Below are 21746 nucleotides of genomic sequence, written 5' to 3'. Positions count from 1 at the left end.
CGCCAAAGAGGGATGAGTTCACAGGTGATTCAATGTTCCAGATCCCAAACTAATATTCCAGGTCCCGAACAACAGCTTGAAGGGTGGAAGATGCCTGTGCGTGGATTTTATTAAGGTGTGGTAGCCGTTGCACACCAGCCACCATACGGGCTTGACAGAGCTGAGTCTTGGTCCAGTGGCAAAGATTACCCAAGACGACGGGAGACCAGCTCTGCTGTATGGACCTAGCCTGTGCTGCCCCTGGACCTTCGCCTCTTCTGAGCCCCAAACTCACGCCTCTCCTGGACCCCGGTCACTTCCATCTACAAACTCTTGCGGCTCCTTCGCCCCTCCTGCTATACCTGCCCGCACTGCAATCAGCGACCTGGCTTCGCAGCCTTCGCCCTCCTGCAGCAGCATGTGCTGCTCCCCGCAGTGGCCCCGGCCTGCTAATGGTCTGGCAGGCTGGGACCGTGCCGATTTCCGGTCCGGGCCGCCACACGCTGCTCCCTGTAATGGCCCCGGCCTGCTGATGGTCTTGGTAGCATCCTACTCGCACACTATGAATAATGCATATTATGTAATGGCCTCCTGCAATGTAGAGTTTACCAATTAGCTTTGTTTTGAATGGCACACACAGTTGATTATGCTGTATAAAAGTTGAAAGCCCATTTGCAGGTCACATGATGAATAATATCATTATTATCGTGGCTAATTTCCATATATAACTCTGCGAAACATTCTACTTAAACTCAGTTTATGAATGCAATGAAAGCATTTCAAGTCAAAGCACATTGCTTCAGTAACATGCGATTTGCTGAAGTAGCCATGGCTTTAATAAGCTTAAACAGATGAGACTTTAATCAGTCGATGGGATTCATGCCAAGACAAGGTTTATCTGTGTTTTGTTCTATGGAGACATGCTCTTGCACACGCATCATTTTAACAGAATTGCTGATTTCCAAAAGAATATGCATGCTTCAAAAACATTACTTGGATTTTTTTTAAGAGACAGGTTAGTTCAAGGTTCCATTTGTCTTGTGCAAAGGCATGGGGTGGCAACAGTCTTGCTCATGAGATTAAATGAGATGGGAATTTTTAACGCTCTTTCTGGAATAGTTAATGCACAATTTCTACACTGTATAAATATGCACTACTAAAATATAGATTGGCATTGTATGAGTGCAGACCATTGGCAACGTGAAGAAAAGTTGGCTTACACTTAGCTACAGCTGATGCACATGGTAGCAGTGCTTTTTGTGTGGGAGGGAAGAAGGGATGTGGCATGGCTCTGGCTCCTAACATGTCTTTTTTTTTACAACAACAACTTGCATTTATATAGCTCCTTTAACACAGTGAGGCAATTCATAGAAGTGATATCAAGACACAGAGATATTAGGATAGATGACCAAAAGACACAGGTTTTAAGGAACGTCTTTTATCGGAGGTTAGATAGGTAAAGAAGAGGAGGGAGAGATTTCCAGAGTTTGGGATCTAGGCAGCTGAAGGCAAGCCTATCAATGATGGCGTGATAGAAATTGGGAATGCGCAAGAGGCCAAAATTGGAGGTGAGTAAAGTGCTTGGTGGGTTGTAGAGCTGGAGGAGTTAGAGATAGGGAAGGGCGAGGCCATGGTGGAAATGAGAATTTTAAATTCAAGGTTTTGTTGGACTGGGCAGTGCAGTTCAGCAAGCGCATGCTCGGCTTTTTTTTTCATGTTACAGTTTCAAAGTCCAGTTCTCATACATGATGATCTTATTGGTTGGTTTGGAGAGAGTTACTGTTTGTAACAGATTTGAAGTAATTTACTTACATTTCCCAACCTGAATGATGAGGCTATCACTTACTTTTTGTGCAGTGCCCTCCATATAAACACAGGAGTTTATTTTAAATGTTGCATAAATCCGCCTTGACACTCATCATTTTCCCTTCTTATTTCAACCTTGTGGGGGCAGGATGAAATAAGGGACATTTGGATATTGTACAATACTTCCTATGATGTGACTGGGTGTCTGACTGTTGCGGATGTCACAGCTAAGTATAGTCTATCCACACCCATGTTTACTTTCAGTAGAAGTTGCTTTAGAAAGAAAGACTTGCAATTATATAGCGCCTTTCACAAACACCAGACGTCTCAAAGTGCTTTACAACCAGTTATGTTCCTTTGGAGTGTAGTCACTGTTGTAATGTGGGAAAGGTAGCAGCCAACTTGTGCACAGCAAACTCCCACAAACAGCAATGTGATAATGACCAGATAATCTGTTTTTGTTATGTTGATTGAGGGATAAATATTGGCCAGACAACTGGGGATAACGCCCCTGCTCCTCTTCAAAATAGTGGCATGGAATCTTTTGCGTCCACCTGAGAGGGCAGGCTTAACATCTCATCTAAAAGACGGCACCTCTGACAGTGCAGCGCTCCCTCAGTACTGCACTGGAATGTCCGGCTAGATTTATGTGCTCAAGTCCCTGGAGTGGGACTTGAACCCACAACCTTCTGACTCTGAGGCGAGTGTGCGACCCACTGAGCCACAGCTGACACTAAGTTACAGCAAGTCGGAACTCTGACTTGTTTACCCCCTCTCTTTTCTTTCCTCTCGTCTCTTAATTCCCCTCCAGCCCCTGCCTCCCCAAGATCCTGTAGCCAGTTGTAACGTCCTGGCTAAGATCATTTAACTGCATAGATCAGGGATTAAGCTTAAGACCTTGGACTTTACCTCCAAGCCATCGTGAAAGCTTCCAACTTAGACTGGCCAAATATTTTGTCTTCCTGGGTGCAAACAGAGCCTTCGAAATCACCAGTAATGTATTCATTCCCTCATGTTGCCTTTTATTTGTACATATTTTAAGGTGTTGATACTAAAACTGTGGCTCAGTGGGTTGCACTCTTGCCTCTGAGTCAAAGGGTTGTGGGTTCAAGTCCTACTTCAGAGACTTGAGCACAAAAAATCTAGGCTGACACTTCAGTGCAGTACTGAGGGATTGCTGCACTGTTGGAGGTGCCACCTTTTGGATGAGATGTTATACTGCTCTCTCAGGTGGTTGTAAAAGATCCCATGGCACTATTTTGTAGAAGAGCAGGGGAGTTCTCCCTGGTGTCCCGCCCAATATTTATCCCACAATTAACATCACAAAAATCGATTATCTGGTCATTATCTGTTTGTGGGAGCTTGCTGTGTGCAAATTATCTGCCATGTTTCTGACATTACAGCAGTGACTACACATCCAAAGTACTTCATTGGCTGTAAAGCGCTTTGGGATGTCCTGTGGTTATGAAAGACGCTACATAAATGCAAGTCTTTCTTTAAAAGATCTTGGGTTCGGATTGAAGATTTATCTACCAATGAAACAACTGCTAGACCCACAGAATAATATATGCCACATGGGATTTAATTGTTTGGGATTTTAGAACTATATTGTCGGGGTTCATTCATGAGATGTGGACATCGCTGGCAAGGCCAGCATATATTGTCCATCCCTAATTTCCCTTTAAATTTGCTGTGTGGTATCTCTTCGAGCAGCATGAGCGGGATCCCACGATTGGTGCACGACGTGCGGCCGCATACTCTAGGGGGAACATTGGTGTGCGGCCTTCCATAGATCACCAAAACTTGTTAACTGGCCCTCCAGCCCAAATAATTGCCCATCCCTGGTACAAGCTGTACCATATCGCCCAGTGTATTGGTGCATCAACACACTGCTCACCAGGCTTCACTGATTTTTTTTTTAAACAAATGAAGAGTGTTTTACTCTAGAAAGAAGGGCGGTTACTTTTAATTCTATGGTATGTAGCTGTTCTGGTTTTGGTTTGATTACAGTTTACAATTAGTTGCCAGTTCAAAGGCAAGGTAGTAAGTCTTACTGAACTTGTGATCGGTTAAATTAATTATTGTTATATAGTCTGTAATTGGACATTCTCTCTTGCAGCTTACTGGAGATTCTGGTTATGTGTCAGTGTTGTGTATGAGCTGTTCCTCATCTTCATACTTTTTCAGGTAAGAGAATAGTCCTGGTTCTTCACTGAAATGTCTACGCATTCTGCATAAAACTGCTTCAGGACCCATATATTTATGCAGTACACCAGTACAACATTGTTCTCCCCAGCCATGGTAAACACTGCTGTTGATAACATCTCTGGTTAAGCTCCATAATGTTTTTTGTATGGGCCCATTGTTCCTGTTGACATTAACAGTGTTTGTGTTGTGCTATGAAATACAAGTGCTACTTTGAACTAAATGCTGATTTGAAATGCACTCACATTTCTGAACATCACAAACAATCTGGTTGCTGATTGTTGCAAATGCAGATGTATTCTACATGACTTCAACTGCTCTACTTAATCATTTATTAAACATTAAAATGCTTTGAAGAAGCCTGGTACAATAGTCAAGGTTGTACGTAGTTGAATATTCAATGCAACATTTGGCTGAGTTAGGATTTGTACTTTGTTTTATCTCTTCTACTTTTGTATTCCACATTTTGTAAGTGCTGATTCACTAAGTTTTTGTACCAGCGTTTTTCTTTCGTCTCCCTCTGCTCTTTTTGTCCGTTCCCCCCCCTCCCCCCGCCACTTTTCTGTTTGTTTCTCACTTTATCTCTGTCCCCCCCCTCCTTATGTCTGCCTCTATCTCCTCTCTCCCCTCTCTGCGCGTCTCCCCCTCTCAACCCCTCCCTCGCTCGCTCGCCGCACCCCTCCATCGCTCGCGCCCCCCTCCATCGCTCGCTCGCCCCCCCCTCACTCGCCCCCCCTCCATCGCTCACGCCCCCCTCCATCGCTCGCGCCCCCCTCCATCGCTCGCGCCCCCCTCCATCGCTCGCGCCCCCCTCCATCGCTCGCGCCCCCCTCCATCGCTCGCGCCCCCCTCCATCGCTCGCGCCCCCCTCCATCGCTCGCGCCCCCCTCCATCGCTCGCCCCCCCCTCACTCGTCCCCCCCTCCATCGCTCGCGCCCCCCTCCATCGCTCGCGCCCCCCCTCCATCGCTCGCCCCCCCCTCCATCGCTCGCGCCCCCCTCCATCGCTCGCGCCCCCCTCCATCGCTCGCGCCCCCCTCCATCGCTCGCGCCCCCCTCCATCGCTCGCGCCCCCCTCCATCGCTCGCGCCCCCCTCCATCGCTCGCGCCCCCCTCCATCGCTCGCGCCCCCCTCCATCGCTCGCGCCCCCCTCCATCGCTCGCGCCCCCCTCCATCGCTCGCGCCCCCCTCCATCGCTCGCGCCCCCCTCCATCGCTCGCGCCCCCTTCCATCGCTCGCGCCCCCCTCCATCGCTCGCGCCCCCCTCCATCGCTCGCGCCCCCCTCCATCGCTCGCGCCCCCCTCCATCGCTCGCGCCCCCCTCCATCGCTCGCCCCCCCCTCCATCGCTCGCCCCCCCCTCCATCGCTCGCCCCCCCTCCATCGCTCGCGCCCCCCTCCATCGCTCGCCCCCCCCCTCACTCGTCCCCCCCTCCATCGCTCGCGCCCCCCTCCATCGCTCGCGCCCCCCTCCATCGCTCGCGCCCCCCTCCATCGCTCGCGCCCCCCTCCATCGCTCGCGCCCCCCTCCATCGCTCGCGCTCCCCTCCATCGCTCGCGCCCCCCCTCCATCGCTCGCGCCCCCCTCCATCGCTCGCGCCCCCCTCCATCGCTCGCGCCCCCCTCCATCGCTCGCGCCCCCCTCCATCGCTCGCGCCCCCCCCCCTCCATCGCTCGCGCCCCCCCCCTCAATCGCTCGCGCCCCCCCCCCCCAATCGCTCGCGCCCCCCCCCAATCGCTCGCGCCCCCCCTCCATCGCTCGCGCGCCCCCCCCTCAATCACTCGCGCCCCCCCCTCCATCGCTCGCGGCCCCCCCTCCATCGCTCGCCGCCCCCCCCTCCATCGCTCGTCGCCGCCCCCACCATCGCTCGTCAACCCGCCCCCCCCCCCTCGCTCGACCTTTCACTCGCCCACCTCCCCTTCTTTGTGTCTCTCTGTGTGCAGGTGGAGATCTCTTGCCGTGTGTGGGGGTTCTCTTACCCTCTCTGGGGAATGGGATGTCTCTCTCCTGAGCGCATGTGCCTCCTTCTTCCTCAAAATAGCTGCAACTTATGTGTAGAATATTAAAAGTGAAATTAAAGATTTTTCAGCTATGCCATGGTATATTTTGTGGAAAACTTAATTGAAATTGTCATTTATCCCCCATTCAAATCCCAATTCCATCTGCTGTATTTGTACAAGGAAAATATTACATATGCAAACATCTTCATAGTTTATCCATATACTAGATATTTAAAAAAAAAACTGAGCAGCTGTGCATAAACGGGTCAGTACTGTTGAATTCATCTATATATTTATATGCCAGGTTACAGATTCAGTCTTGGTGTAAACAATTAGTTATATGACTGATCCTACCAAGGTTAACCCAGAGAATGGAAAGGTCCAAAACATTTTTAGATGTCTTGCATTATGACTTATTACTGAATATGTTCAGCCAGTTTGTAAGCAGTGGGTTCACATGCCTAAGCTATCCTTTGTGAGCTGGATTATTTCAAATTCCCCTTCATGGTAGAACCCTCCTCAAAGTAGGGCTAAAAACCTGATTGCGGACAAAGCCACTAATCTATAACTAATGTATAATCTATTATAGGCAGTGTTAAAAGACTGAAGATGATGATGATTCTGTGTGTTAGCTCGGTTTAGTGGAGCAAGTATTGGCAATTTAAATGTATTGGTCCCCTGTCACTTTATATATCTGGTCATTTGTGCTGCATTTGACCGGAGAGTGCTTGACATTGGACACTGGAAAGGAGCCGAGTGTTGTGTTCCCACTGACGTCATTCTTTACCGTGAGTATTAATTCAAATAGAGCGCTTTGTAAAGCTTTATCCATTTTGTGAGTGCATCCTTTACCCTTTTTCATATCAGTATTTTTGTTCATTTGCTGATTTCTCCAATTTCTGCAGTTTTCTATGAAAAATAAATCAAGCCCAATCTGCTCCGGGGTTGAATTGGTTATTTCAGAGCCGGATGAATAGTTCATTGTCATAAGGGATAACCTTATGATTCCTGTTGATTTGACCAATTGATTGCAGCATGGTACTGAACAACCTTGGTTCCTCAAAACCGTTTACTGAGCTGGAACTGGTGGCTGGATTGACCTTTGTACCAGGAGATAAAGGTCCAGATTTGTCCAGAGAGGAGTATAACATTCTAGAAATATATTCCTGTTTCAACTGTGTTAAGTTAAATAAGTAATTTTTAATGAAGTGAAATCCGTTAATAAAATCTGATTAACCAGAGTCTGTAAATTGATTCAGAATCAAAAATTGGTGTTGAAAGCAGCTTGACCATTAACATAATGGTGAATCTCGAAGCCTGATCCACGACCAGACTGCATGATAGTTATTTGATGCAGCAACATTTTGATCCCATTAATCATATTGAGACTTGATTTGGGGACAAATCGGGCTCCTTTTTCTGCTCTGAGTGGCTCCTCCAAATTGATACTGGGCTATTTGAGAGCCATTTTTAAGGGGGAGGTTGGGTTGATCCTGGGTTGTATCAGAAGCACATTCACCATTACTTGGTGTCATCAGGAGAGAATGAAATTAACTGGGACAAAGGCCTTGGGTCAGCTGCAAAATTTACCATTCTTTAGCTCCTGTGTCTATGGTGCTTAAAGACACAGGAAGGTCTTCATCACAGCTGCATGTGTAGTGCCTCCGAAATCTGCATGGATATGAACAAATGGGTAAACGCTGTTGCCTTCATCTTTTTCCCATACTCCCCAGTGCTGCTGCATTTATAATATCTTAAACTTATGCTCAGTATTTTGTGACATATCTGTGTCAAGACTCCAATGTGAGAGTCACAATACTGCACTCAAAACATAGGATACTTGTGATCACAAAAATAAGTACATATAGGGGAGGCAATTCACCCAATTTAGCTCATCCATCCATATAAACCCTAGGTTTCTTCTCCTCTTCCACATCATAGCATCTAACTGTATCCCACGTCATTTGGAAGTTTTTGCCTATGCTACCTTTCCCTGAAGATTATTCCCGATGTTTAATCAATTTAAAGAGAAGTTAGATACATACATCAGGTAGAAAGAAATAGAAGGGTAGAAAGAAATACATCAGGTAGAAAGAAATGAATTAGGATGGGAGGAAGCTCATGTGGAGCATGACCAGATGGGCTGAATGTCCTGTTTCTGTACTGTAATTTCTATGTAAACTTGAAGTGCTTCCTGTCTCCTCTCCTTTCCTAAGTTGTGTATAATCAGTTTGTACCCGTCACCTTGTCTTGCAGTTGAGGTTTAACTTAAACTAATGCTCTGGATTTTCCCTTTCTGTTCCACATACACTTGGATGTTTTGCTGTGTTTCAGTGACTGGAACTAAGTAATACTCTGAACAGAGAAATGTAGCTTCAGCGGGCTTAAGTTTCGGACCCCTGCTAGAACGGCGCACATCAGAGACGCCCGCCAAATTTGTAGAACAGAAATTACGCCGAATACTTACCTCGCGATATCTGTAGGCCCGTTTCCAGCTCGGCGCGGCGCAGCAGGAGCTGCTGGGGGCGGAGCTACAGCCCTGCGCCAAATACAGTGACAGCAGCTGCGCGCGTGCGTAGTAGCTCCTGGCCCTCCCAGCGCGTCCTGTCTCCAAGTGATGACCCTGTCCCTGACCGAATGGACGTCTTCCCCCTATCCCAGGCCGAGTGGCCTGATAGTCCTTACCTCGTCGACGGCAGGGCCCGCCCGCCCGAAGTGCAGGTGTCGGCAGTGCCCGTCCGTCCGGCATCTCGCTGGGGGCGGGCCCCGCCCGAAGTCCTCGGCGGTGGCCCGGCTTCTTCTGGGTGCGGGCCCCGCCCGAAGTGGTGTCGCAGCGGGGCCCACCTGGCCGGCATCTCCTGGGGGGGGGGGGGAACCCCGTCCCAGCATGCTGTTGGAGGGCTCCCGTGCTGCAGTAGGTGAGTAGAAACTTAATTTTTTACTTATTGGTTGATTTTTTTTTTGGATTGATTTATTGTTTGATTTATCATTTATTATTGATGATGGCTCTTTATTTGTAAAAGTGAAGTGTTTAATGCTTGTAAACTTCCCTCTCCCACCTCTTTCCCACCCCCACCCCCCCCATCTCTCGTTCCCACGCCTGATTTCTAAAGTGTAGGCAAAGTTTTTCTGAACGTACAAAAATCTATACTTACTCCAAACTAAGTCAAAATGGAGTAAGTTTTCGCTGCCTAAACTTGCAAAACAGGCGTAAGTGGCTGGACACGCCCCCTTTTGGGGAAAAAACTGTTCAAAATGAAACTATTCTAACTGACTAGAACTGGAGCAAACTAAATGCCGAGAATTGCAATTTCTAAGATGCTTCATTCTAACCTAGTTGCTCCAAAAAAATAGGAGCAACTCAGGCCGAAACTTGAGCCCAGCATAACCACCACAGACTTGTACGTACTGATTTGGCAACAGAACATAAGTGAGGGTCTAGTGAGAAGGAGGAACTGAAGGAAATCCTTATTAGGCGGGAAATTGTGTTAGGGAAATTGTTGGGATTGAAGGCCGATAAATCCCCGGGGCCTGATAGTCTGCATCCCAGAGTACTTAAGGAAGTGGCCCGAGAAATAGTGGCTGCATTGGTAATCATTTTCTAACAGTCTGTCGACTCTGGATCAGTTCCAATGGACTGGAGGGTAGCGAATGTAACACCACTTTTTTTTAAAAAGGAGGGAGAGAAAACGGGTAATTATAGACCGGTTAGCCTGACATCTGTAGTGGGGAAAATGTTGGAATCAATTACTAAAGATGAAATAGCAGCGCATTTGGAAAGCAGTGACAGGATTGGTCCAAGTCAGCAAGCATTTATGAAAGGGAAATCATGCTTGACAAATCTTGTAGAATTTTTTAAGGATGTAACTAGTGGAGTGGACAAGGGAGAACCAGTGGATGTGGTGTATTTGGACTTTCGAAAGGCTTTTGACAAGGTCCCACACAAGAAATTGGTGTGCAAAATCAAAGCACATGGTATTGGGGGTAATATACTGACGTGGATAGGGAACTGGTTGGCAGACAGGAAGCAGAGAGTCGGGATAAACAGGCCCTTTTCAAAATGGCAGGCAGTGACTAGTGGGGTGCCGCAGGGCTCAGTGCTGGGACCCCAGCTATTTACAACATACATTAGTGATTTAGATGAAGGAATTGAGTAACATCTCCAAGTTTGCAGATGACACTAAACTGGGTGGCGGTGTGAGCTGTGAGGAGGATGCTAAGAGGCTGCAGGGTGACTTGGACAGGTTAGGTGAGTGGCAAATGCAGTATAATGTGGATAAATGTGAGGTTATCCACTTTAGTGGCAAAAACACGAAGGCAGAATATTATCTGAATGGTGACAGATTAGGAAAAGGGGAAATGCAAGAGAATTGGGTGTCATGGTACATCAGTGATTGAAAGTTGGCATGCAGGTACAGCAGGCGGTGAAGAAGGCAAGTGGCATGTTGGCTTTCATAGCTAGGGGATTTGAGTATAGGAGCAGGGAGGTCTTACTGCAGTTGTATAGGGCCTTGGTGAGGTTGCACCTGGAATATTGTGTTCAGTTTTGGTCTCCTAATCTGAGGAAGGATGTTCTTGCTACTGAGTGCAGCAAAGGTTCACCAGACTGATTCCCGGGATGGCAGGACTGACACATATGGAGAGACTGGATCGACTGGGCCTGTATTCACTGGAGTTTAGAAGGATGAGAGGGAATCTTAGAAACATATAAAATTCTGACGGGACGAGACAGGTTAGATGCAAGAAGAATGTTCCCGATGTTGGGGGAAGTCCAGAACCAGGGGACACCGTCTAAGGATAAGGGGTAAGCCATTTAGGACTGAGCTGAGGAGAAACTTCTTCACGCAGAGTTGTTAACCTGTGGAATTCCCTACCGCAGAGAGTTGTTGATGCCAGTTCATTGGATATATTCTAGAGGGAGTTAGATATGGCCTTTACGGCTAAAGCGATCAAAGGGTATGGAGAGAAAGCAGGAAAGGGGTACTGAAGAAATGATCAGCCCATGATCTTATTGAATGGTGGTGCAGGCTCAAAGGGCCGAATGGTCTAGTCCTGCACCTATTTCCTATTTTCAATGTTTCTATGTTTATTGATTTGACCAAGTGACACGAGTGATTTTAAGGAGCACCTTAAAGGTGGAGAGGTTTAGAGAGGGAACTGCAACACTTAGGGCCTTGGCAGTTGAAGGCACAGCCGTCAATGTCGGAGCAAAGAAAATCAGGTCCGCGTAAGAAGAGGCCAGAATTAGAAGAGACCACGATCTGGGAGGGTTGTGGAGAGAGGGAGGGGGCGAGACCATGGAGGGATTTGCAAACAAAGAATTGTAAGAATTTTAAAATTCAGAGCAGGAACCACTGCAGGTCATTAAGCACAGGGGCGATGTGTGAATAGGACTTGGTGCGCGTTAGGATATGGGCAGCCGAGTTTTGGATGAGCTCAAGTTTATGGTGGATGCAAGGTGGGGGGCTAGCCAGGAGAGCTTTGGAATCGCGAGTATGGAGGTAACCAAGGCATGGATGAGGGTTTCAGCAGCAGATGAGCTGGGGCAGGGGCAGAGAAGTGTGATTTTAAGGAGATGGAAGTAGGCGGTCTTAATGATCGAGAGAATATGATGTCTGAAGCTCTGCTCCGGTTCAAATAGGATGCTAAGGTTTCGAACAGTGGTTTATCCTCAGTCAGTGACCAGGAAATGGGGATGGAGTCCCTACAAGAAAATTTAAACACTGCTTTAATGTCACAGTGGATGTTCTTTGAGCAACATGGAGAAAGGTAGCAAAAATGAGTGGTCATCATCATCTTCACCCCCCCCACCCTTTCTTATTTACCTTCTCACCAAAATGACTCCGCTTACATGGATCCAAAGAACTCTTTCCCACCTGCCTACATCCAGAAAACTTGGATCTAGAAAATATATGTACAATCCACATGGCAGCTTGGGCAGAGGAATATGCACAGTATTTTCAACATTAGTGGATCAAGCAAAGGCCATTCCTAAATAAATACCCTTTGGAGAGCCCTGTATAAATTGATTTTGGAAGAGCTGTAAGATACAAGGTATTGAGTACAATACAAAGACTTGATAAGTCCACCCTTTTTAGAATGTATTATTTGCACAGTTGATGAGCAACATCATCATCATCATCATGGCGGTCCCTCGAACGAGGATGACTTGCTTCCACACCAAACGGAATGAGTTCGCATTTATTTCAATGGAGGACCCGTTATTCCAGTCCGGAACTCGAGGGCTGGAAGATGCCTGTCGGTGGATTTTTTTAACGTGTGGTGACTGTTGCACATCAGCCACCACACGGGCTTGACAGAGCTAGGCCTTTATCCAGTGGCACAGCACTTTTAATGAAAGCCTTAGACTGCATGCTGTGATGTTGCCTATGGGTGACATGAATGTCTACTCCATGGTGTTCAGATCTTGAACGAGAAAATATGAGAAGTGTCCTATATTTGAGGCCGATGACGCCCGAGATTGTTTTATCATACTTGGTTAAAGACATAATGGTGCAAGCTATTGTATAGGATACTTATGGATAGGTGTTTCCATGTCATCCCAGTCTCTTGATTTGGCCATGCATCATTTAATTAGCACCTGCAACAGTTTAACCCATGTATTGAGTCCAGTGTGGCCCCTTGAATGGTTTGTACAGACTGGACACTGTCTCGGTGCCGGAGGTACAGAATAACAAAGAATACAATCCTCCACAAAAAAGCAGTCATCCTTTCTTCTATTCTAATATAGCTAACCTATCTTTTTCATGTATCGATATATATTAACTATCTACTATGTTGCACATTTGCTACATGATCCTATTTGCAGTCTCTCTGGTGCATTTTCTCATGTCCAGTGCAAAAGATTGTTCCCACTGGCAAGCATAGGCTTCCTATAAAATAAAACTTGACCTTGCATGTGGAGTAATGACACCCATCATAACCGCGGTGAGCAATAAATTCTTTGTATTTCATGATAAGCTCACTGAATATAGTGCAATCTGCCTCATTCTAATTCTCTTTGGGCTGCCAAACAGATCGTATCTATCAATCTGTAAACTACAAATCAGTTTTAACAAGAAATTAAACGGAGGCAAGAATAAATACAGTAGCTATCATTATTGCCTTGTAATCTGTATCCCTATGAAAACAGTAACTGTCAGGGATCCTATTTCTATGCTTTAAACAACTTGCAATCTTGATTCAGGATTTTTACATAAGAGAGCCCTTTGTGTGCCTCCACTGAGTGGCAGTACAGTGAAAGAGAGTGCCACCCAGATTCGGCAGCTTTTGGCTCCATAGCTATCAACCAAAAATAGACTTTAAAGTTACCTTCAGAAACTTGTCTCAAGCGCTTTAATCCAATAGGTAAAAAAGGAAGACTTGCATTTATATAGCGCCTTTCATGACCTCCGGATGTTCCAAAGCACTTTACAGCCAATTAAGTACTTTTGTAATGTAGTCACTGTTGTAATGTAGCAAACACGGCAGCCAATTTGTGCGCTGTGATATCTTCACAGAACACAGCAAACATAGCTCCTAACATGGCTGGCAGCTCTCTCGGAAGTCTCCGGAAATCTGCCTAGTTCTGTTTATTATTAACCCTGCACTGGCAGTACACAATACGTCCACATCCACAGTGTGGAGCTACAACCTGACAGACATTACACTTCTCCCTCCTTAATGAAGAAGTTATTATAACAAACATCATACATAACTTTCATGTTTATACATAACACAGGATATAAACTTATTTTTTTCCATATTTACAAATTTAACTTTACCACTTGCTTTCTGTTTTGAAGAGGATATCTTTGCTCTCAAACAGAACCTTCCAAACATGGTGTCGATTTCACACTCATTCGAGGCTCATCCTGAGGAGCGTTTTCTTCCACGGAATTTCCTTGATTTTCATTTGACCTCACTCTAACTTCAAGCTCTATGTTTTCCTGACTCGGACTCAGACTTTCATTCTGATTCTCTCCTGGATTTGTTTCCGGTACATTGGATTTAGGATTTGCTACTGGTATATCAAAACTATCTGATGAGTCAGAAATAATTGAATTATTCCCACCTTCAACTTCTTCCATGTCTGTAGGTAAAATATGATCAATATGAACAAATCTAACCTGTCCATTATCAAAATTCTTTACCAAATATGTGCGAGGACCACATATCTTCACCACTCTTCCTGGTAACCACTTTAACCATTTATGATGATGGTTCTTCACTCTCACCTTCTGGTTTAATTTCACACTTCTCTCTTTTACTCTACCTCCATCATGATTCTCTTCCTGTCTTAATTGTGTCTCTTCTATGGACTGTGCCAAATTTGGCTTTAACAACGAGAATCTGGTTCGTGGCTGTCGTTTGAGAAACAACTCTGCTGGTGTTCTACCAGTAGTTGAATGAGGAGTATTTCGATATGTAATCAAAAAATTAGCCAATTTATGATCCAATGACAACTGTCGTTTCTTTGGATTTGGATCTAACATTTGTTTTATGAGGGCACGTTTTACAATTTGTACAGTGCGCTCTGCTGCACCATTCGAAGCAGGATGGTATGGTGGAACCTTGGTATGTTTCACATCATTTTTGCTCGTGAATTGTGCAAATTCTTCTGAATGAAATTGTGTCCATTATCCGAAACAGTTTCTTCAGGGAGGCCAAATGAATTTTTGTAAAATGTCCAATGTTGTACTGGTGGTTATTTTCCACATTGGAAACACCTCAACCCACTTCGAATGGCTATCAATCAGAATGAACAATTGTTGTCCTTCTAACTCAGCAAAATCAATATGTAGCCTTTGCCACACCCCGGCTGTAATGGTACTGTTGTTGTTTGCTTGCTTACCGATTGATGTGTCGTATACTGACTCATGATGTACTCTATATCTTTATCAAGACCTGGCCACCATAAATAACTGCATGCAATACTCTTGGTCAAGCACATTCCCAGGTGCTGGTCATGGAGGTCTCCTAATAATTTGGACCTGAATTTATTTGGTTTAACCATTCTTGCACCCGACATGATACAATCTTTATTGACTGATAATTCATTCCTACGAATGAAGAATGGATGTGTATCTTTGTCTGTTACCTGGTTTGGCCATCCATTTGCAATATACTCATACACCTTTGACATCACTGGATCACGTTTGGTTGCTCTACCAATCTCTTCAGCTGTGACTGGCAGTTTATCAATGTATGAAAAATAAAACTCTTCTTCCCTATCGGGTGTAACTTGTGATGGGGAAGACAATCTAGACATTGCATCAGCATTAATGTGATCAGCTGATTGTCTGTATTCAATATCATATGTATACGCTGACAAAATCAAAGCCCATCTCTGCATTCGGGCTGCAGCTAATGTTGGAACTGGGGACTTTGGATGGAGGATTGCTGTTAGGGGCTTATGGTCCATAACGATGGTAAACTTACGACCATATAAGTATTTGTGAAACTTCTTGACCCCAAAAATTAATGCCAAAGCTTCCCTTTCAATTTACGCATAATTACTCTCACTGGCACTGAGTGCGTGAAGCAAAAGCAATTGGTCTCTCCTCCCCACTACTTAATAGATGAGAGATTACTGCCCCAACTCCATATGGAGAGGCATCACATGCTAGCTTAATCTCCTTAGATATGTCATAGTGAACTAACATGGTGTTCTCTACCAATTTGCTTTTACACTCCTTGAATGCTATATCGCATTCTTTTGACCACTTCCAATGGACCTGTGTTTTCAAAAGTTCATTCAGTGGATGTAATACTGTAGCCAAATTTGGTAGGAACTTCCCATAATAGTTCAAAAGACCCAAGAATGAACGAAGCTCAGTGACATTCCTGAGAGTGGGTGCATTTCTAATTGTATCCTATTTTTCCATGGTTGGATGTAAGCCATCATTGTCTACTCTGTACCCTAAGTACTCTACTGAGTTTTGAAAGAACTCGCACTTACGAGCAGACACTCATGCTCTGTGCCTCTCTAGCCGTTTGAGGACTTCGTTCAATATGTTATTATGAATTTGCCTATTTGGTGCTGAAATTAGTATGTCATCCAAATAACATACTACCCCTTCAATACCTTGCAAAATCTGGTTCATCACCCCTTGGAATATGGCAGGGGCGGAAGACACTCCAAACGGTAGCCTATTAAATTGATATAGGCCTAGATGAGTATTTATAGTCAAACATGACTTGGACTCCTCATCTAGTTCATGCTGCAAGTAGGCATTTGTAAGATCCAGTTTTGAGAAGATCTGACCACCTGTCAGTGTTGTGAACAAATCTTCTATATTCGGCAATGTATTGGGGACATTACCCTCGAGAACCTGGTTTACGGTTACTTTATAATCACCACACAATCTTATCTTACCATCGGACTTAGGTACAACAACAATGGGTGTAGCCCAATTACATCGATCTTATCTTACAAATAATGTTCTCAGTCTCTAGTCTTTTGAGTTCTTGCTCAACTTTCTCCTTGAGTGCATATGGTACGGAACGTGGCTTGTAGTAAACCGATCTAGCGTCCTTCTGTACCCTGACACTCGCCTTGAAGCCTTGGATCGGACTGCCCGTTTCGCTGAACACGTTCGGATACTTCTTGATAACCTCATCCGTTGATGAAAATCTCGCTTCCACACAGAAAATCTTACTCCAATCCAGCTTCAGTGAGCTCAACCAATTTCTTCCTAGTAAGGCAGACTTGTCTCCTTTCACTACTATTAGAGGCAAGTTCTGAAATTGATCTTTATATTTCACCGGTACGGTGATACGGCCTACTACAGGAATTTTCTCTCCCGAGTAGCCTCGCAGCTCTATCTTGGATTTCTCCAGTTGAAAGTCACGCAATTTGTCGCGGTATAGTGACTCCGGTACTACACTCACGGATGCACCCGTGTCGATTTGCATTGGTATCTTGAATCCCGCAACATCTATGTGGATTTTGATGCTTTCCGAATCGCTGTCCGTTAACCTCGTGCTCCTGATGACGTGTAACTCTAACATCTCCTCGTCCTGTTGTTGTTCTTCCATGCTATGTAGTCTCTTGGGATTTCTACTCATAGCTTTGAACGCTGGACTCATAGGTTTAAAAACTGGTTTACCCTTCAGTCAGCATGCCTTCGCAAGATGCCCAGTCTTTCTGCAGAAGAAACACACTGCCTTCAGAGTGGACAACTTTGAGCAACGTGTTGTCCCAGGCATCTATAGCACGACTTCGACGCTCTGGTAGAATTTCCAGTTTCTGAGACTTTCGGCCATGCTCGTCTTTTACCCTGAACCTGCAGGTGATTTACCTCGGTTGACTGACGACCGTAATTATTATTTAATTCTCGGGAATATTGTTCGGCCATCGACCTCGCTGTCTGACAAGCAATCTCAAAAGTCAAGTCATCCGTCGTCAATAACTTCCTTCTGATTGCATAATTTTTCACCCCACAAACAAAACGATCCCGTAATGCGCAGTTTTGAAAGTTTCCAAAATTACAATGCATCGATAGCTTTTTTAATGCTACGATGTAATCACTGATACACTTTCATCAACCTTTTGATTCCGAATCCCGAAATGATAGCTTTCAGCAGTTTCTAACGGTTTGGGGTTATAGTGCTGCTCCAGCTTTGTTAAAATCTCTTTAAGCGTTGTGTCCTTTGGCTCATTAGGCACAAGCAGATTTACAAGAGTGTCATACAATGCCGGACCTGCCTCCGATAAGAAGATCGCTCTCTCACATTCCAACACAGCCCGGTTCTGGACTGCATTGTCTGGAACTTCGATTCTGTTGTTTGCAGTGAAATACATTTCTAGCCGATCCACATATGTCTATATTCACCCAAATATCCCAATACACCTGCCATTTTAATCTTTAGCTGTTCACACCGTTTGCTGTATTTTACCTTGGATTTTGTAGCTTTTTTTCAAAGACAGAAATTTCCAAAGTCTCTCTGTTGGCTGGCTGAATCCTTTACCAATAAAATTTAAGCTTTAAATCATCCGAAAAATCCCATCTCAATCGCCAAATGTGATATCTTCACAGAGCACAACACATACAGCACACACAGCTCCTAACATGACAGCTCTCTCGGAAGTCTCCGGAAATCTGCCTAGTTCTGTTTATTATTAACCCTGCACTTGCAGTACACAATATGTCCACATCCACAGTGTGGAGCTACAACCATTACAAGCTTACAGACATTACATATGCAGACTGTAATATAATGATCGGTTATTTGTTTTAGTCTAGCCTAACATCAGCTAAGTTTCTAGAGCCTTTAATAATGCAGGATAAAGTTAATGCTTACCTAGAGAGATGAGAGTTAATTATGAGTAGCCAGCATGGATTTATAAAAGTCAAGTTGTTTCTGACAAATGTAATAGTTATTTGAGAAAATAATGGAGTGTATTGATAAAGGAAATGGAAAAGGGTGTTGATTATATGGATTTGCAAAAGATGGTTTGATAGGGGGCTTGTTGATAAAATTAAGGTGCTAAAGGGAATGTGACAATATAGATAGGAAGCTGGTTAGAGGAGACAACAGAGCATGGGTTAATGTTTTTCAGCCTGAAGGGTCATTGTTGGTACTATTGCTCTTAATATATAGGGTATGTGGGACACTTATCAAAATTTGCAGACACAAAATGTGAAATGTGATTTACTGTGACGAGTACTGTAAACAATTTCAGGGGCACATAGGTTAATAAATTGAGCAAATGGATGTCATGAAATTTGGAAGTGTGTGGTGACACTAAGTGGTGTAACTTTAAACAGAGTAGAGAAACAGTCTTCAGGGCTCAGATACACAAATCTTTTAAAAGTGAAATAAAGCTTTTTTTTTTAATCCTAGGTTTTATAAATAGGGGTATAGATTACAGAAGCAAAGAGGTAATGAAAACCTGTACAAATCATGGTTAGGACACGTTAAATTGTGTCCGTGGATGGCAAGGCAATGGGAAGGGAGCAGGAGTTTTGTAAGATCATTTCTGATGAAAGGCTTTAGTTCTGAGGAGAAACTAAATAAAGTGTGACTCTCTCCATTACAGCAGAAAAGTGTAGTGATTTTTTAAGGTGGCAGGATAAGACTGTTTCAAAAAGTATACGAGATCTTTGGCTTTATAAATAGAGGCGTAGAGTACCAAAGCAAGTTATGCTAAATCTTTATAAATCACTGATTAGGCCTCAGCTGGAGTATTGTGACCAATTCTAGGCATCACACTTGAAGAAGGATGTCAAGGCCATAGAGAGGATGTTGAGGAGATTTGCTAGAATGGTACCAAGGAAGAGACTGGAGAAGCTGAGATTATTCGCCTTTAGAGCAGAGAAGGTTAAGGGGAGATTTAATAGAGGTGTTCAAAATTATGAAGGGGTTTAATTGAGTAAATATGGAGGAGCTGTTTCCAGTGGTAGAAGGGTTGGTAACCAGAGGACACAGATTAAAGGTAATTGGCAAAAGAACCTCAAGTGGGATGAGGAGAAAAGTTTTTAAGCAGGGAGTTATGATGATCTGGAATGTATTGCCTGGGTGGTGGAAGCAGATTCAATGGTAACTTTCAAAAGCCAAATTGGATGAATACTTGAAGATGAGAAAATTACAGTGCTATAGGAAAAGAGCAGGGAAATGGGACTAATTGGGTAACTCTTTCAAAGAGCCAGAATGACCTCCTTCTTTGCTACAAAATTCTATAAGTTTAAGAGGAGATCCGATCAAGTTGTTGAAATTATGGAGTGTCTTGATAAGCTAAATTGAAAAAAACTATTTCCACTGGTTGATTTGCCAGTAACTAATGGGCATAAATTTAAGATCATCAAAGAAACAAAGGGCGAGGTGAGGGGAAACTTTTTTCTCCACAGAGGCTATTAGGACAGAATGCTCTACCAGAAACTGTGATGGAAGCAGAATCCATAATAGGTTTAAAAGGAAATTGTATAAATATTTTAAAAAATTAAAAATAGGATATGGGGAAAGGACTGGAGAACAATAATGACTACACAAGTACTTAATTGGCTGTAAAGTGCTTTGTGACGTCCTGAGATTGTGAAAGGTGTTTAAATGCAAGTTCTTTAAGTGTCTGGCCCTCTCAGATCTGGCGCAGGCACAATGGACTGATGGCTGAATCCTGTGCTGTAACTTGTTGTTCTACAATCACCAGGACAAAGCAATGCTGTGAGTCTGAACAAAGCTGCTTACTGATTCAGCCATTATAATCACTGGCCGAATAAAGACCTGATACAGTAGCACAAGAAGGATTGTAAATCTGGGGGGGAGAGAGCGCCCTCATGATCTGCATTAATTACTTCTGCCTGGGTGCATTGCGTCTTCCCTCACTTGCTGAACTGTAAGTGATTTAAAAACTTCCATTTTAGAAAAGAAAGACTTGTATTTGGATAGTGTCTCATGACCTCAGGACATTCCAAAGTGTTTTGTATAGGAAACTTGTCTGTAGCAATTGACATCAGAGAACAACAGCAACTCAGACACGTTGGCCCTGAAATTGCGGTCTGAGACCGCAAAAAAAATTACAAAAATACCTGGTGGACCTGGAGGAACAAACACTTCCTCTCCAAGGCCTAGGTGCGCAGCCCAGCGCAGAGACCCACACATCCTAGGAGCGTAAGTGAAATGAAGTATTTGCTCATTGATAGTAATGGGAGCTTCTTTTGTGTGGAGCTCCCATTACTGTGACTACTAATACCCTCCAAAACAAAGAAAACACAATGCATAAATAAAAAAAATACCTCACTAACTTAAAATGAATAGAAATTAAATTAAATGTTTTAGAAAAAAAATATTTATTTCGTAATTTATCTTTGTTTTAATAGTGTTTAAAAACCTTAATGGATAAATAGGGCTTTTAATATAAAAATTAGTCATAAAATTTATTTATTCTAGATTTTAAAACTCTTACACTGGTAAAAGCAGGCAAATAGCCCAACTCTCCGCCCGCAGAATCCCTTTACTTTCGCATTCAGATCATTTTGACAGAGCGCAAGTGCCGGGTTTAGGCTCAAGCGCTTCGTATGCCTAAACCCGGGACTTGCGGGACCTTTTTGGGCACATGCACACATCGTAAGCACCTGGAGAGGCTGCAATTTACGGCCCATTATGTACATTGCTGTGCATCAAGATGTACATATTTCAGTTAGCCAGCCTGTACTTCAGAAGCTCAGAGACCAAATTCAAGTGATCTTGAGCAAACGCTCACATTTTATTTAAAAAAAAGACTGCCTAAAAGGGTGACATATATCTCATACATCACATAGTTAAACTTTTTGAATTGAGATTTCATCAGAATTCAGAGCATGATCCTGTGATGCCCCCCATTGGATTTAGCCTTAAAGATAACCTTGGGTGGTAATGTGGAGAGAATAAAAAGCTTACAGTAGTTGGTGCAGTGTTGTTGTGTCTACCTCAAATCTTAATTTTACTCCAGCCATTCCATATTTTTTTAAAATAATGTACTTCACCCATACCTCCCCAGTTAGCCCATAATTCCACAGTTTCTTTTTGGTAACTATCTGTTTCGATAGCAGAAAGACGTGGAGTTATTCTTTGCCTGTTACTACCCTAGGAGAAGGTGCAGAGGAAATCTATTAGAATGGTACCAGAGATTAAGGTCTTCAGTAATATGGAGAGGCTAGAGAAGCGCGAAGGCAGATTTAATTAGAGGTCTTCAAAATTATGAAGGGTAGACGGGAGAAACTATTTCCATTGGCAACCAGAGGATGCAGATTTAAAATAATTGGCAAAAGAACC

General features: G+C 44.1%; 1 protein-coding gene across 3 annotated transcripts in view; it reads left to right on the top strand.

The window, feature by feature from the left end:
* The window catches only part of ptdss2 (phosphatidylserine synthase 2), a 111183-nt gene that overhangs the window by 49156 nt on the left and 40281 nt on the right, over window positions 1-21746 (top strand). For all 3 annotated transcript variants that reach the window (XM_070899390.1, XM_070899389.1, XM_070899391.1), the window contains exon 4: window positions 3905-3972. In XM_070899390.1, coding sequence (XP_070755491.1) covers window positions 3905-3972 — 68 coding nt within the window. The remainder of the gene's footprint in view (window positions 1-3904; window positions 3973-21746) is intronic.

The sequence above is a fragment of the Pristiophorus japonicus genome, chromosome 14, assembly GCF_044704955.1.
Source record: "Pristiophorus japonicus isolate sPriJap1 chromosome 14, sPriJap1.hap1, whole genome shotgun sequence".
In the NCBI taxonomy this organism is placed as follows: Eukaryota; Metazoa; Chordata; class Chondrichthyes; family Pristiophoridae; genus Pristiophorus; species Pristiophorus japonicus.
This window is presented reverse-complemented; position numbering and strand designations above follow the sequence as displayed.